Below are 18,538 nucleotides of genomic sequence, written 5' to 3'. Positions count from 1 at the left end.
CTATTTTTGTAGAGACAGGGTCTCGTTATATTGTCCAGGCTGGTCTCAAACTCTTGAGCTCAAGGAATCCTCTCACCTCAGCCTTCCAAAGTGCTGAGATTACAGGCGTGAGCTATCACACCTGGCCAGTTTATGTTAAAAAATATATTTTTACCAAAGTAGTACATATTCATAGCATTGAAACTTGAATAATGATAAAACAAATAATTATCCGACTCCTCACTTTGAGTCAATTATTTTTTACTGTTCTACAGTTTCTTCTAATGGGTACTTCATGTTTCTAAAAATATATTCATATAGCTCCATTAGCCAATTCCTTAATGACAGGTGTTTTCTACTGTTGTCTTTTTGAAGACAACACCTCCCAAGTCCCTTCACTAAACTCTCAACATTGTTGAATCACATTTTTTGCTTAAATCCATAACTTAATGCTCTTGCCTTTATGACAATATATTCTTTATAGGTAAGCTGAAAAAGTATATTGTAACTATACCTCCTATCTACGGCACTTTGTATTTCCTGAAATTCTTTCACTTTTATTTGCAAACGTTTCTATGAATCTGGATAAGTGCTTTTATGCCTATGAAATGCTTCTCAGTACAGTTGTCCAGGTCAAACCTGACAGATCCTCTATTCTTTCTATTGTTTATGTTAAGACATCCCTCCTGACACTTTACAGGTCTCCTGCTCTCACCACATGAGCCTAGTGACCAGCTCGAGGCCTGTGAACAGCAGTGGTCCATGAATTTCCCCTATCTTTCTTCCTAGGAATGCCAATGTCCTCTCTTCTGGGGAGGATACCCAGTGTGCATCCTGATTTATTCATCTTTGATGAGGCATATACTCTATTTACTTCCGGACACAGGATGCTACGAAGGTAAGCTTTTGGAGATTTTGTTTTCTACAAACATTTCATGTTATCCTAATAATTGAATGATAATTTAATATGGACTTCTTGGTTGAAAATACTCTCATTCCACATTTAGAAGATATTGTTCTATTTCCTTCCACTTTCCAATGCTGATGTTGAAAAGTCCTACAATCTTATTCAAGAACTCTGGGTGAGAGATCATGGTGTTTACTCTGGAAGGCTTTAGGGTCATGACTTTACCCCATGTGGTCTGAAATATCACAATGACAAGCCTTGATATGGGCCTTATTTAATCATTTTGGCTCCTTAATGAGTATTTTTCTAGTATTATTTCTTTGATATTTTTCTCCCCTTTATATTCTCATTTCTCTATCTTCAACTCCTAGCAGTTTAATGTTCAGAGGAAATCAGAGTCTCATAATTCCTTATTCAGACATTCCTTTGATCCACCTGATTTCAGTCTAGCCCCGCATCTCCACCCACCTCTGCTTATTGTCCAGAGTCTAAAACCTCTCTGTTTCCCAGAGAATACATCTCCATGCTCCCACAAGAAAAAGAAATGGTAGAAATCTGACTCTGTAGAGTGAAAGGTGAGGAACTTGAACAAGGAGGAACTTTCCTGCTCTTTATTCAGGCTTTCAGAACTCCAGCTTTTATCCTCAACTCCCAATACACATACACACACACCCTTGCACACTTCCTTCTGCAGAATGTGGTTTCTTCCTGGAGTTGTCCAGGATATATCATTTTATTTCTCTCCAGCTCCCACACCTTCACCCTGGCCAACACTTAGGTGTAATCCTGTTCTGCAAAATACTTTGCCATATCTCCATTTACTTTCCAAATTTATATATTATGACCTAGTTTACCGATGGCTCCTAATTTACCTGAAATTAAGTTTACTGTATTCCTTGTTCTTTGGAGTGATTTTATAAAGGAGATTGATCTCATTGGAGATGTATTTAGTCTTATTGTTCTGTATTTTCCTTTAAGGTTCTTAATTTAAAGAAAAGATAGAGGTAGCAATGTCTTTCTTCCATAATCCTAAAATTGAAGACCCATCCTACTATGCTAAAAGTGCAACTTGCCCATCAACTAAACACCAGGAATGCTCTAATGTTGGTGTCAAATTTGGAGAAAGTTCATTGCCTAATCTAAAGGATTATCAGGCACCCAGCTCAAAATATTCATTTATATTGAAATCCAAAGAGATTTCATATTCTAGAAAATATGAAGTATCTTGCTTTTATGTGATAATTCTACATCATTTACATACAATATCCTTGCAGAATTTATTAAATGGTTTTGTTTAGTATTGTAATATCATAAAGTAACAAATTCAAGGTCCTACTTAAACTGTACACTACATAAAGGTGCCATTTTTTAACAGGGCTCCATTCATGGAGTAGATATTGGTAATTTGGATATTCTGTAACAATTTTTCAGGAGAAAGTAGGCAAAAATCTTAAAATAACAATATCATATTATTACAATAATTTAGTGATATATAAAAGTAAAATGTCTTAAGAAAGTGGTTCATTATAATTTACACAAAGCCACTGTAGATCCCCATAGCAATCTTAAATCAAACTACCTGACCAATAAATTTCATCTATAAATTTTTTGACAGGGATATTATTTTCAAAGTATGACCTATGTAACAAAAAGAGAAACTTAATTCTAAACATGCCTTCTAAAAGAACACTAATTATGAAATCAGTATAATTTAATTGATTCCACAAGGTCTAATTTTGCCACATATATCCCTTTAGTGACAAAGTGGTCAGGTTTGGAGAATAATGCACTTCATATCAAGCTTCCTACAACCGGCACCTGGATTACGAATGAAATAGAAAAGTGAGCAGTCTGATGATTCTCTGAGCACTTTTCAGAGATTTCCCACACCTTCTAGACATTGATGATAAAAAGCAATTCTACTCAGGTCCAGAAGCTTATTCATATGTCTTCCAGAAATTTTAATATTTCCTTTGTATGCATTTGACATGTAAGATATATGATGAGTATGTATATGACAATTACATTTAAACCATATCCTATGATCATTAAGATTAGTCAATTCATTCAGTTATTCTTTCATTCATCAACAAATATTTAACTAGCACCAAAAAACCTACGGTATACAGACAGTTGAATCTAATCTTGACATAACCTTCCTTCACAGATATTATGTAATATCTAACATGCATTTGGAACATGAGCATTGGGCTATACTATGACCGAGAACAGATATTTGCTTATATTGCTTTAGTCCTTAGGTACACTAACTGGTTATAGTTAATCTAATATAAAATGCTAACTATGCCAAATCCTATTTATATTTAACATCAATAAATATGAATAATTCAAGCCAATAATATCACGATTCATTCAAATATAAAAGTAAGCAACACATATGAGTTACATAATGTTAACTTATGTATTAAGAAAAAAAACTATGTAAAAATCATCATACCTCTTGTTTGTAACCCCTTTCCACAGGCTTCACTGCTGCCCATCATTCCCTGCCGGACAGACTCTGGCACTAAGATGCAAGGGCTCCATTTCTGTGGCTTCCACCTGTGATTACCAAAAACAATGGATAGAAACTTTATTGTGATCAACATGAAGAAGAAATACTTAGATATGTTTGAAGTTCAAAAAAACGTAAAGACAGTAATTCCATAAAAATGGATGTGAAATGAATGTCATAAAACCAAGCCTTGGCAAGCACTAGAATGACAATAGTCTGCTCTACCCCAGATTCATGATTTAGGCAGTAATTCAGTGTTTTTGAATTGGCCCTGTGGCTAATGAGAAAAAAACTGAATTTGGATATTTTATACATAAACTTTGGTTAATATAGAAAAGTGGCAATAATAAACATTAGAGGCACTGATCAGTCTGGAGGGTCTAGTTCTTTATGCACTTAAAATTGTTTCCAAAAAAAAAATAAAAACAATAAAAGAAAAAAAGAGAGAGAAAATCCATGTGTTCCATTGGTGCATTAGAGAATCAAGATTTGAACATCTGTAAGCTTGAGGTACAAACTTCACATTAATCTTCTGCTTCAAAATTTTTATAAGCTTGAGGTACAAACCTTCACACTTAATCCTCTGCTTCAAATTTTTATAAGGTGTTTCCAAGGACTTTTGAAGTAAATCAAATATCTCAATAGGTTAGAGAGTAAAAGAACGGGCACCATGGAACTATCTTATCTGATAGTTAATCTTAGGAAAGAGGAATGGACCTGCCGTTGATAAAATACCATGATGTCTCGTCCTCAGAGGATACAGTCTTGAAGGAAATCTTTTCACTTTCTACTGGCTTTTCTTTCTCAGGTCAACAAAACTCTATTTTTATGACTCACAGGGCAGACGATGACTTGTGTCCTTAAATCTGTCTCTTGAGAACATTCCAGAAAACCCAAACCCTAAGTACAACTACAGATTCTGCTCTTTCACTTAGTACATTTTAACCCTTTTCATATGAGCCAGTACCTCTGCTAACTACTTCAAAAAAGCAGTGAGAAACATGAAGCAAAACATCATTGACTTCATTCAAGTGGCCTTCATAATGGGAATAGCTGAAGAGTTGGGCAAAAAATCAGGAAACAGCTAAACAGGAAACCTGTTACATTTAAAGAAATCATCTATTAATTTTAGATTGTTATAAATTTACTTTATACATGCATAGATATACATTCTGCATGATTCCACGATACAGAAGCCAAAAGGTAAGGGATTTTAGTCCAACTTTTGAACTAAAATGTCATTGATTCACTCAATTTCCTTAAATTGAGTTTATATAGGCTTTCTTGACCAAAATGAGACCAAGGAGTTCAATCTCCTTTACCTTGGTGAATAGACTGAAATGGAGGAAAGAAATTTTTGGAATTCCTTTATTAAACTTTCAAAAACCAGGCTCAGAGAAGTTAAATGATTTGTCCCAGGCTGCATAAGTCAGGACAGGCCAGTTTCCAGTCCTGTCTTTGATGCTCAGCCACAGCCTCTTGTCAACATCTCATTGCCAATTCTACATAGGGATAAAGGCACCCATGCTGTCTTATCTACTTAATGTGTTGAGAGAAGTTCAAATTCACTTGACAAATTAAATAGGCATTTTGATTCTGCTTTAATTTGGTAAACATGTGAATATATCACCTTAATGGAGTCAGAAAGAAGAATCAGAAGATAATGATAAAATCCTATGTTAACTCGCTTCCTAAGACAACTTCCTCCCTAACATACCAATAAAGGTGAAAGCAAAATCTAAATTGGAACTATATTGCTCAAAATTCAAGGATGTTTCACTAAGGTGCAGAGATTCATGCTGATAACTTGGATACATTTTGAACTATGCATCAGGAAAAATGGCACAATGATCCAATTCATACACAGTAGAACTGATTTTTGGGGAACGTGGCAGGAGGTCATTGATAGAAACTAGCTCAAACACAAGTAGCTAAATTAAAGTGCAATAGGAGAGTAAAATGAGTGGACAAAGAAATGGAAGATCCCACTAATAGTTTTTTGATTTTATCTCATTATAACAACCCTGGGTTCATAAAAATGTCTAATAATATTTGATTTGGCTAATTTTTTTCATTTGGACACTTTCCTTGAGAGCTCTTTTGCTAGGCTCAGAAGTTTCAATATTTAGACATTGTATAAAAGGATGAATATTGACAGTGTTTCCACAATGACCCTGTGGTTAATGAGGAAAAAATGGTAGTCTGGGCATGTTTCCAGTGTTTATTTACAGCCTCCCAAAATTGGTCATCGGATAAAAACAATGAAAGTAAAGGATGATAAAATCAATAGTAATTTAGACTTCTTCAATGATATCTTTCTCCTTTTAAAAAAGGAAATGACTTGTATTTTCCCAAATAAATTAGCCCTTGAATTTCACAGCTTTAAGTTTAGTTTCTCAGATAATTAGTAGAAACACGGGATATTTTTGCTTAAGGCATTTTTAAGTGTGCTGATAAAACCTATATTATTTTTTAAGACCATGGATTATTTTCACAAATCGGTAAAACCCCACAGAGGTTGAATTTAATCCAAATACACTATAAAGTAGCATTTCAATCAGATTTAAAACTGTCAGGTGTTAAAAGGGGGGAAGTTTGTGAGTAAGCAAAGAAACCTCAGGTATTATTTTTATAAACAGTAATCACCAATTTGCCAAGAGGGAATATACAGGGAACATATACAGTTTAAAAGTTATTCATTTTCTTTTTGTAATAAAAAATTTTACCCCTAAGTTAAACGTTTTTTTCTAAGTGGATGGTTTCTGAAATTGTGTATCACAAAAATTGAGAATCAAAAACATTTTTAATTAAAATAAACAAGGGAGTACAAATTTGTTCTTAATTCTTGATTAAAGATGTTAGGATGAGAATGATACAATGAAGGTAAGTTACCTCCTGCGTGTACGTGTGTGTATGTGTGTGTGGTGTGTATTCCTTCTCCCAGCCCCCAGATAACAACCGTAACAACCTCATCCTGAATCTCTTTCGAACATGATCCTGAAAATGGATTGCCTTGGTGGCATAAGTCAAACAGCTCACTTACAGTCAAACATGCTTCCTTTATCCCCTGTTAATTAGACTTTGATAGCTCTACTCCTCTCAAATATGTTCCAGATAAGGGGGTAAGAATATTAAAGTATTTGAAGATATGTAAATCTCAGATCCCCTCTTCTTATTTTTCACCAAACGACCATATATTATATGAAAGAAAATAGGTTATAATTTATAGTAGGTCTAATGATAATTTTAAAAGGTAACTACTTACCGATATACAGGACACAAGGAAACATCTTCACACTCTCTCTCCTCATATAAGGTATCTGGGCATTCCTGGCCTCCATTGGCTGCTTCTTGGATGATGATTCTGTATCGAGACTGTTTTATTGTGGCATTCCCTGAAATAAAGGAAAAAGAAAATTACATAGTGCCCTTTTATGTTGATGCAGATCAAAATCCAGGTAGCAATTGAAAAAGAAAGAGAGTGAGATAAAGTAAGCACATGTGGAAAGTCAACCTGGGAATGAAAATAACAAGCAAAGACCAGGAGTTAACACTCCATCTTACTTTTATGAAATAAACACACAATACTTAATAATGGTGATTTCAAATATAATTATTTCCCACTGTCTTAATATGTTTAATTAGAATCTACCTTACCAATGGCATAAAAGTTTTATGGCATGATCGGAGGGGCCCCAGAAACCTTCTTTGATCTCCAAACAACAGCTGAAATCCCTGGTGTTTTATTATTAGCAACTCAGTCCCTTGAGTAAGGGATTTCTCCATCCAGGCTACTTTTTATAATGCAAACAAAACAGACCTATAATAATTAATATATTAGTAACCTATTTATTTACCGATATTAGTTTATTAGATTTCTTATTCCTCATAACCTCATAACCATATGCGTATAATTGGAATTTACAGAAGAGGCACTAAAATTGGGAAAGAACAAAATATTGTTTACTTCAGGGTTTTGCCGAGAAGTAGAAGTATTAATAGGAACATCAGTAAAAAAAAAAAACTGATGTTCACTTTAATATGTTGAGGCACTCATTTCACAATCTTTAGATGCCTTCTGAATCAACATCAACAACAAAAATCAATTACCGTTAAAGTGCTTAGCAACTATTTCAATTACTATGTGAAAGACAGACTATTTGCACTGTAAATGCAGACACAAATCTCTGACCTACAGAACTTATAATTAAGCAAGAAGAAAAGGGGCAGACATATATACGACTAGTTAGAAGACTTTGCAGTGTGACCAGTGTCAGAGAGTGACACAGTGCTAGGTGGATATAGAAGAAACAGAAATCATTTTTGACTTTGGCAACCAAAGAGGGCTCATGAAGGAGACTGATTTCTGTCTTCTTTGAGGGCCTTGATAGCTAAATAGAAAAAAATCATATATATATGAATGAATCATATATATATATACACATATATATATATATATATGTATATATACATATACATATATATATATGAATGAAGCCATTTCAGGCCAAGGAAACACTTTGAAGAAAGGCACTGAGATGTAACAGTGCAAGACATTTATTTGCAAAGACAGACATGTAACTAACTACACTCAGAAGGAAGGTATGTGAGCATGGCTCTGGGTGTGAGCACATGGGGAAGGTGGGAGAGAGGGAGAAGCACAGTGACGGTTATAAAGAATGGAGAGAAAAGACAGGAGAAGATGGAAAAAATTGGTAGGTTTGGTACAAATAATGGACCTACCCATATCAAGAAGTTAACTTATAGAAAGCCAGCACAATGAAATAAGAATTTATTAAAATTATATATGCATTTAAAAAAATCATTAATACTAGAAGACTCACAGTGAGAAGCAACTCAGCCACTATGAAAGCTTCCTTACTCTCTGTCTTCCTTTTCAGAGGGAACATTTTCAACTGCTTCTGTATTTAATTTTTCTATGGTTACCTCCAAATCTATAAATACTATGCTTATGTCATTACTTCTTGATTTATTAACTTCAGACATTACCTATTGACTTTCTGCAGTAATTGACAATTTACTTTGTACCATCTTTCAATCTTTTATAATGATGTTTTTTTATGCCTCTACTGGTTACTTAATAACCCATATTTTTTTAAGCCCTACCCCTCACTCCTGTCCTCCATCAGACCAGTCACCAAGGCTCTGCAGAGCCCTCTTGGGGTCTTCTCCCTGCCACTACCCACCTTCCTGCTACATTAGGTCATGGCTCCCAATGTCATGTCATCAATTTCTCTACTTTTTGGTCTTACGCATTAATGTTCTGTCATCCATAAAGATATTTCCTCCACTAATGGCCCTCTCCTTTTGTTTTTGAGAAGGAATTACGGCTTTTAAAATTCCTTTCCTATCATTTTTAATGAGATCCTCAGAAGGAGGAGAGACCAACACCTTTGCACATCTTATGACCTTGAACTAGAAGTTAAGGAGATGTATAGGATCTTTTCCATCTGTTCCCCCTAGATTCCCTCTTTGTTCTTCTTCAACCTGCTTTATACCCAGAGATGGGCTGCATTGGTAGCCCTCTGGCTTATTGGCTTCTGTTTGGGTTTTGCCAATGGGGGGATGGGACACACAAAAGAAAAGAAAAAAAGGGCAAGAGGAGGAATAGAGACATCAGGTTATTTATTCCACCAGATTCCATCCTCTGTGTTGCCTCACATTGTCTCCCTACCTCTAACAAAAGCCACAGTTCCTATGGAGTGGAATTTGCCTATAGCTATTAAATACTTTTCTTTCATTCCACTAAATGTTTCTCCCTCCATCAACTTTATGGCTCTTAACTTTCACTAGCCCAGGTCCTAAACCATCATACCCTGTTAGTCTACCCTAACACTTCTCATCCTTTGTAAATAGTCCCTTCATTAAATCTTCCTCAGTTGCCCCATTTGAGTGGGCTACTTCTTTCCTGGCAGAACATGCCAATAAAGTCAAAGGAGAGATGCTGCTATTTGAAAGAGTAAATGCTGTAATTGGCCCCCTTTTAAATGTAGTTAAGGTTCTGTGAGGAGTTTAGAAATAGATGCTTAAAAAGAAAAAGAGGGTTACCAAGACAGCTCTGCATCATAATAATATAAAAAGCTATCTTTATTTGGGTGGGAACAATCTTCTGTAAATAATTATGCCTTTAGGAAAAAGTCTCTTCCCCTACTCCCAATTAATGTCAATTATACTGTATTATCTCTGTTTAGCCTATACTGTACTATTTAGCCTCAGAATGTTTTCTTGAGTGTGGGTTTGTGTGTATGTGTGTTTTGTCCAAATATTATCTTAGGCGTCTGCAAATAAAGATTGAAAATAATAGAAAAAAACGAAAGGGATGCCCTCACCTCACATGGAGGGAGAAACCCTAAGGGAGACTACATATACAGCAAGGATCAATAATTCTCCCTTTACACTGAACATGCACATGCACACACACACACACACCATACACATATGATACACACTCGCACACAGAGGTAGTCTGCCTTTATGGTGTGACTGCAGGTAAAATAATCTAAAGTTTGAGAAGAATAGTTGCATTGATTTTCATGCCCTACAGATATTCAGATGGACTTTCAAAAGGATGGATCCTCTAGTGAAAATCAACATTTAGTATCAAAGTAAGATTTTCCAGAGGAGAAACTGATCCACACTGCATAAATGAAGAAAAATGTACATGTCTTTGAAGAGAGAGAGTTAAGGGAGGATCTTAAGCTAGGGAAACAATACCAGAGATGTGTGAACTATCTGTTAAGAGTCTCTCTCTCTGTGTGTGTTTGTGTGTGTATGTGTGTGCACGTATATTTCCTTGAACTTTACAATGCACATATTTAGCATTCAATTTTAAAGAATTCCCCTGTCCTTATGATGTAAATGCCTCAAAGTATGGCCAAATCTATAGCAGAATCCTTTACACACAACAGACTTAAGTGGTGTTGTGGGAAGGTCAAGGGCAGGCAGTGTACACTTGAGATAGAGCAGTCAATGATTTTCTTATTTTGTCAGAGGCGTTTGAACCAGAGCAACTCCATCTTGAATAGGGGTGGGTAAAATAAGGCTGAGACCTACTGGGCTGCATTCCCAGATGGTTAAGGCATTCTAAATCACAGGCTGAGATAGGAGGTCAGCATAAGATACAGGTCATAAAGACCTTACTGATAAAATGGGCTGCAGTAAAGAAGCCAGCTAAATCCCACCAAAACCAAGATGGCCACAAGAGTGACCTCTGGTCATCCTCACTGCTACACTCCCACCAGCTCCACGACAGTTTACAGATGCCATAGCAATGTCAGGAAGCTACCCTACATGGTCTAAAAAGGGAGGCATGAATAATCCCCACCTTGTTGAGCATATCATCAAGAAATAACCATAAAAATGGGCAACCATCAGCCCTCAGCGCTGCTCTGTCTATGGAGTAGCCATTCTTTTATTCCTTTACTTTCTTAATAAACTTGCTTTCACTTTATTCTATGGACTTGTCCTGAATTCTTTCTTGCATGAGATTTCAATGATAGACTGCATTAAGAAAATGTGGCACATATACACCATGGAATATTATGCAGCCATAAAGAAAGGATCAGTTCATGTGCTTTGCAGGGACATGGATTAAGCTGGAAACCATCATTCTTGGCAAACTATCACAAGGACAGAAAACCAACCACCGCATGTTCTCACTCATAGGTGGGAAATGAACAATGAGAACACTTGGACACAGGGTGGAGAACATCACACACCGGGGCCTGTTGGGTGGTGGGGGCCTGGGGGAGGGATAGCATTAGGAGATATACCTAACGTAAATGACGAGCTGAATCATGCAGCAAACCAACATGGCACATATATACTTACGTAACAAACCTGCATGTTGTGCACATGTACACTAGAACTTAAAGTATATAAATAAAATAAAATAAAGAATCCTCTCTTAGGGTCTGGATCCATATCCCTTTCCTGTAAAAATTTCACCTCATTTTGAACCCAGCATGAGGGTTGTGTCAAGGGAGAACAATAATTCCAGAAATCCAAGAGGTAACTAGCAACAAAAGAAGTAGAGTCTGAGGCAGCCCCCAATATCATGGTTTGAAGCCAGTTAAGAGAAGATGGGCAAAGGCCAAGTAGTAGCTCTCAGGAAGTGATGTCAAACAACACCTCCTTTTCCACTGAATACTCAAGAAAAAGTGATTTTGGGAAGTAGCTATAGAGAGGGGAGGATAGTGGCTTTGCCACTGGGCTACATTTAGATCACCTATGTGTGTAAAACATATTAAATGTTTCTAGGAATTATCATCTTAATCTATGTCAGATCTATGTCTGGGCATTTTATGTATGCATATGCTACCTTATTTTATTATTATAACTTCTTATCAGATTGGTATTATTATTCCCATTTTACAGATAAGAAAATGGAGGGTGGAAGAGGTAAATAATTTCCCAAAAATCACCTAGATAGAGTTAAAACTGTACTAGGCAGACATTTAGGCCCACGATATTTCCATTAAAAGAGACTTTATAGTATGATGAAGGGAAAGAGGGGAGCATTCGGGGGTGGGGGATTTTGGGGGGAGGTAGTCTACATCACTGTCCTTCTGTTATTCTAAAGGAATACTTCTTCCCTTCTAAGCAATTTTTCAATAGCACTCACTTACAGAAGATTTCAGTGTTAAAAAACTGCCATATTTGTAAGCTTTTGTGAGTGATGTTTCCAACCTCATTAGGCCTATGAAGAAGAATAACAATAAATTAAAGTGCCTGTTTGCCAACATGAACAATTGCTCAAGCATGATTATGACTAATAAATAACCAGTTTAAATTCAGTTTTGATTTATGCATATTTTGTCATCACTAAGTCATCAGGTATAATTAAACTTGTTATTAATTATAGTCAAAAGAAATAACATTTAGAGAAGATGGTGACTTAAAGATTAAGAAACATGTTTACCATAGAAAGCACATGAATGGGCTACAAACATTGAGAGATGTTTATAGATTCTTTGTGAAGGTCTACACTAGTCTTTTCCAGAAAGATGATAGCAAAGAGAGAAGAAATGAGTATGTAAAGAGACCCTTTGGGTGATTTGCAGCTAGGTAAGCTGGGGAACATCACACTGAATTAGTGTCATGAATGCTAAGCCCTGATGTCAGAGTTATTCGATTAATGAGCTAAAATAAAGAACTGACTTACTAAGTTTGCAACTAATTTAAAATGTAAGAGTAGGGGGACAGCAAGCGGGTGGTAGAACAGGAGTGAACAAAGGTACTGGCTGATAGGACAGGCAGGGTTGGAGACAAACGTGTGGCCAGGAAATTGGGGGCACTGCTAGAGGCAAGGATAGGTGCAGAGTAGATGCAGGATAGTTATGTACCAGCAATGCATGGCAGTTATTTCAGCAGCAACCTGCAGAATTCTAATAGATTTTAAAAATTAACCTTTAGGGGTTTCCCTTGTTTCTCAAATATTCCTATTACCCACTAAACATCAGTGGTCTATTGTGCTTCACAGCACCAGTATTGTTCCAGGCTTACCACCTTATAACTCCTGGTCCTCACCCTGAAGTTCTCATCCCTCCTCTTCACTTATATATACAATTCACTACTCAAAAACAAAACTGAACCCATCGTGGTGATTCTTCTCTCACAAAGATTAAAACAAAAGGATGACACCAATGCTTTTTAAGATTAATATCACATTAACAGTCACATGTTAAATACTTCCTAGGGTGGAGTTGCAACCCTAACACCTGTTAGACTTCAGATTATTTCTTTGACCCTGCTAAGTCTCAACTTCCTAAGTTGTAAAACAGGCCAACTAAAAGTTTCTAGTTCTTATAACCGCTAGGAGGATTACATGAGATACTGCATGTAAAGCATGAACACATTGCCAGGTGCAAGGAATTTTCTCTAGCGTGTGAGTTCATGAAAGAAAAGAAAGATTTTTAAAAATAGAAGAAAAGTTTCAATAGTTAAATTTTCTGTAATTTAGAAAAAGAAAAAAAAATGACAAACCAGCTTTCCATTCAGAGCTGAGTCTCATTCCTGTTTTGTACGTCTAGGAGTAGACAATGAATGGCTTAAAACCATTCTATCTTCCTGGTAAATTAAACTACAATTGCAAGGCAATTAGTACCTACAACCATGTTCTCATATTATTAGAGAGGAATGGATAGGATGGTCAAAGATCCTGTTTTCTCAGGGCAATTCTAGCCAATACCTATTATCTTAGCTTAAATAATAATAACTCCTCCATTCACTCTCATAAATGTCTTGGTTTGTATGAAACATTATATGATCATTCAAAGACTATCACCCCCATGTGCATGTATAACAAGAAACGTACATTTTATTTCTCATTCCAGCATAGGATTGCATTTCAAATGTGTGGAAAAGGTAGACTGACTGCACTGCTATTCTTAAAATTATCTACTCAACAGGATCAGTGGACCTTTTTATTTCTTGCCACAGAATTCTGCTTGCATTATTCAAACATTCAAAGAAGGCTGTTTTGCGTCCCTCAACAAACTTGTTTGTGAAATATTGAATTAAAAATTAATGGGAAAAGAGAGTACAGGGCTTACCTCAAAATAACCATAGCTACTCTATATGTGTTATTGTAACAGAAACATCACAAATGGATGCCATAAAACTGAAGAGACTTAGCATTTATTCAAAAAGGAGCATTAATATGCAGGGAAAACAACTTGGACTTGGAAAAAATTCCAAATTGTCATTAAGAAGGCTGTTTCTGGCTGGGCGCGGTGGCTCATGCCTGTAATTCCAGCACTTTGGGAGGCTGAGGTGGGCAGATCATGAGGTCAGGAGATCGAGACCATTCTGGCTAACACAGTGAAACCCTGTTTCCACTAAAAATACAAAAAATTAGTCAAGCGTGGTGGCAGGCGCCTGTAGTCCCAGCTACTCAGGAGGCTGAGGCAGGAGAATGGCATGAACCTGGGAGGCAGAGCTTGCAGCGAGCTGAAATTGCACCACTGCACTCCAGCCCGGGTGAGAGCGAGACTCTGTCTCAAAAAAAGAAAAAAAAAAAGGCTGTTTCTAAGTCAATACTATAGACAGCAAAGATGGCAGTACAATATTAGGCAGCCTAAGTTTATTCATCTTTAAATCTGTGACTGAGTTATCAGAGTGAAGCATTTACCACATACAGTGTTGTCATCATTAATAAATATTTGTGAGGTACCTGCTACATGTAGGCAACTCACCTAGGTGCTGGTGTTATGCTGAAATGTACATACATGCATTATTAAATCTACCCAGAGCAGCAGAAGTGAAACTTGACAGATGGATAATAACGTAAAAGATCTCTATAAGAGTTCAGAAATGATAATATGAACTTTGTATTTATTATCCAAATTCATCAATCCAATATGTTCTCTCGTTGTTCAAGGAGAAATGGAGGCTTAAGTGCTTTAAAAAATGCAATGCCCTACTAGAACTATGAGTAGGAAGGTTTTATATACTTCCTTCCTATTCATCTTGGTGTTCCATATATAGAGCAGATACATCAACAGCAGCATCTTCCCCTAAAATTCTCTCCCAGGCTAAACCTTGAAGTACTTCAAAATGAACACTGAGCTAAAGATTCTATCTATCTATATACAAATGAAATTAGGCAAAATTGCAAAGCTTTTCTGCTAAACTTTCCAGGAATGTTAAAAATAAGCTTCAGGATATCCATATACTTCTTTCATTTTGAAATACTGCCTGAAAAAATGTACTCTATATTCTTAAATTTTTATAATCATCATTCATTTTGCAACAGAAGCCAAATTCAATGGATCTGGCAACAGACAAGACCTTCGGGGCTCTGGTTTCTAATCCCAGCTCATTACTGAATTGCTATATGACCTTGGGCAAGGCACTTAACCTTTCAGAACTTCAATTTTCTTACTGTCCTATGTGGGTAATACTGCTGAGACAATTCACAGGACAGCTGTTAGGAATGCTTAATTAAGTGGGATTTAAAGTTTTTTTCAAATGCTATATATATGTGTATGTGTATATATATATTATATATATATAGTGAACTTGAAATTTTTTATATGAAAGCCCTTTGTATAGACTTAAGAAAGAGCAATTCATGTTTATATCTGCCTACACTATCCAGGATAAGAGTCAAGGCAAATACAAACTTCCTGTAGTAGACACAACACACTCAGAAGCTCAGGCCATAGTTCTAAATGTCCAGGGACTCCTTCCAATATCCTCAGCTTTCTATCCCCAACCACTGCTGTTCTTAAAACATCTCCGATTTAGAGAGAGCTAATCTTATCTAATAGTGACCCACTTTGAGTCTGCCCTTCCTCAGTCTCTACATATCACAACTGAAGTCATCCATAGCTGATTTCATTGTGTCTAATTCCAGCTGCATATCAGAATCTCAGGGATGCTTTCTCAAATTCCTAGTGCCCCACCCTACTCTTAGAAACCCAAACAATTAAATGACAATCCCTGATGGGTGGAGCTGAAGTATTAGCATGTTTTAAAAAATCCCCAGGGAGAAGAACCACCAATTTAGCACAATTAAAGCAGAGTTTCTTATGCATCCAATATGTAAAACAGGAAAAAGACCATACGGCATGCTTAACCAAGCAATTGAAAACAAATTAACACTAGCTAAACCGTTACTGCTCTCAACCCATTTAAAAAATGTGACCTGCCCTCTAGCTAAGTCTGTCATAACGGGTATAATTGGAATTGTGCAGTATAATCAAGGAAGGTTAATAATAACACCTATAATGATAAGTTGCACTTGTTTTTTCTACTTGTGAATGTGTTATGTGTTATGAAATGACAGGGATTTATTTATTTTTTTTTTTCCCCAAATCCTGACCCCTTTCATTTTAGCAGAGGAAGTGACTATAGCTGCTTGCTACAACAAGGTCCCCTAATGTGTTGCATTCCGTCAGCATTAAGACTGAAATACACTGAAACACCATTCTGCATGGGATACAGACAGGTTTTGAGGGGCACAAATGTCATCTAAGATATAAGCTGAAAAAATACTGCTAGAATTGAAGCTGAAGATGCTGTCATCATTGTTAGGCATGAATCTTGAACTATATATCTGAAAACTGCTTTAAAACAGTTCATGTTGCCCTACTCTATAAATGCTTTATGTCCTTAAGAATGCTATTCAGGCCGACCATTGTGCTGATAGCTTGAGAGAGAAGCTAGCAGAGTGAGGACACAACTCAGAAAGGGCACAGATAGCACCACTGGGTCCTTGCATCCTCAGCTTTTACAGGACAGTGAAGTGTATCACTGGACCACTTGCTGTCAGGGAGCTTGCCATGTTCTGCCCATCACTCACTATGGCTCAACCACAAAAATCATGGGCTTTTTTTTTTTTTTTTGGACAAACTTTCCTCAATGTCCTTTCCATGATGGGTCTATATGGAAACATTGGTTTTCCAAATGAAAGGTGAGGGAAATTACTCAGACATTAAATACCAGTTGTCATATTAAAATTTTTTTTTTGGAAGTGGTTGTAAAACATGACTAAGGGAAAATAACTCTGTGAATACAAACTAATTAAAATTAGGCTTTTCATTTTTAACCATAAATTTTAGCACAAGATAAACACTCTTAATTATCTCTTTTATGCATAAGGTACATGTTAATGCTTGTATTGCTGTCATTACTTCTGCAGCATCAACATGGTCACTAGCATTCAAAACTTCTCTTTTGGCTTTATGTTGATGAAATAATGCGACTTTTTAGAATCAGTAAACCTGGAGCCCAAGGTCTGTGAACCTAGAAAAATTACTTATCTCTCAGTACATCGAAGGGCAATAATAAGAAGACTTGATTTGGGGGCTTTGAAGAAGAATAATCAGGTAATGAAATATCAAGTAGTTAGTTCAGGGTTTGGCATCTAGTCAGCACGTAAAAATGTTAGTTGGGAGACAGGTTAGCGTGCAGGATAGGTTAAGCATATTTCTTCTTTCTTCGTCTAGATGACCCCTGTACTTCCTTTGAGACTGAGCAGAGGGTCACCACTTTCAAGAAGTTTTTTCCACCCCTCCCTCACCTAATCATCCCTCTTCCCATGTTCCTACACCTCCACAAAGAACTCTGTCGCATCCTGTTGTCTTTTTGACTCCCTGTCTTTGAACAGTGCGCCTCTCTAGGTCTTATTGCAGTGCTTAAAGCCTAGTAAGGGCCAGGCGAGGTGGCTCACACCTGTAATCTCAGCACTTTGCAAGGCTGAGGCGGCAGGATTGCTGAAGCCCACAAGTTTGAGACCAGCCTAGGCAACATAGCAAGACCCCCATATCTACAAAAAACAAATAAATAAAAATAAAATAAAATAAACCTGGTAGGCATTAGTAAATAATTGTTGAACAAATAAAAGAGTGAATGAGTGAAAAAAATGACTGAATTACCATATAGCCATTTAAAACACATTTTTCTTCTGAATGAGAAGATGCAGACATTAGCTTCCAACAATATAGGAAACTGCATGTCTAGAGAACCTCTCCTGAAAGGTTTGTTTATTTATTTATTTATTGAGACAGGGTCTCACTCTGTCACCTAGGCTGGAATGCAGTGGCAAGATCATGACTCACTACATCCTCAACTTCCCAGGCTCAAGCAATCCTCTCACCTCAGCCTCCAGAGTAGCTGGGACTACAGGAGTGTGCCACTGCACCTGCCTTATTATTGTTTCTTTTTTGTAGAGACAAGGTTGTTCTTTGTTGTCCAGGCTCATCTCCAACTCCGGGGGCTCAAGGAATCCTCCCACCTTGACTTCCCAAAGTGCTGGAATTACAGGCATGAACCACCATGCCTGCAAAATTTTTACCTTTTTAAGAAATTTGTAAACAAATCAAATGAACCCAGAGTCCACATATGACAGCTTCCATAACCATCAGTATATGACCTACCTTGTTTCAACTATACCCATTCCCACATACACACACAGATTACTTTTAAAAAATTCAGAAAGCACATTATTTACATGCAAATATTTCAGAATATATTTAAAAGACAATAACTCTTTTTAAAACTGTTTTTAATATCATAGTAATATATTATACATACTTATACCAATTCTCTTAAAATATTAATAAATACCCAACCATTATTTGGGCTATAATTTGTTGACATGTCCTATAAGT

At 36.5% G+C, this 18,538-nt stretch overlaps 1 protein-coding gene across 5 annotated transcripts in view; it reads right to left on the bottom strand.

The window, feature by feature from the left end:
- THSD7B (thrombospondin type 1 domain containing 7B) overlaps positions 1–18,538 on the bottom strand; it is a 906,384-nt gene that overhangs the window by 391,691 nt on the left and 496,155 nt on the right. For all 5 annotated transcript variants that reach the window (XM_054478924.1, XM_063647426.1, XM_063647428.1 and 2 more), the window contains 2 exons: positions 6,667–6,796; positions 3,345–3,448 (listed from right to left, as the gene is read on the bottom strand). In XM_054478924.1, the coding sequence (XP_054334899.1) occupies positions 3,345–3,448; positions 6,667–6,796 (234 nt within the window). The remainder of the gene's footprint in view (positions 1–3,344; positions 3,449–6,666; positions 6,797–18,538) is intronic.

Source organism: Pongo pygmaeus, chromosome 11 (assembly GCF_028885625.2).
Source record: "Pongo pygmaeus isolate AG05252 chromosome 11, NHGRI_mPonPyg2-v2.0_pri, whole genome shotgun sequence".
Taxonomy (NCBI): Eukaryota; Metazoa; Chordata; class Mammalia; order Primates; family Hominidae; genus Pongo; species Pongo pygmaeus.
Note: the sequence above shows the minus strand (reverse complement) of the source record. Positions and strands in the feature narration are given on the sequence as shown.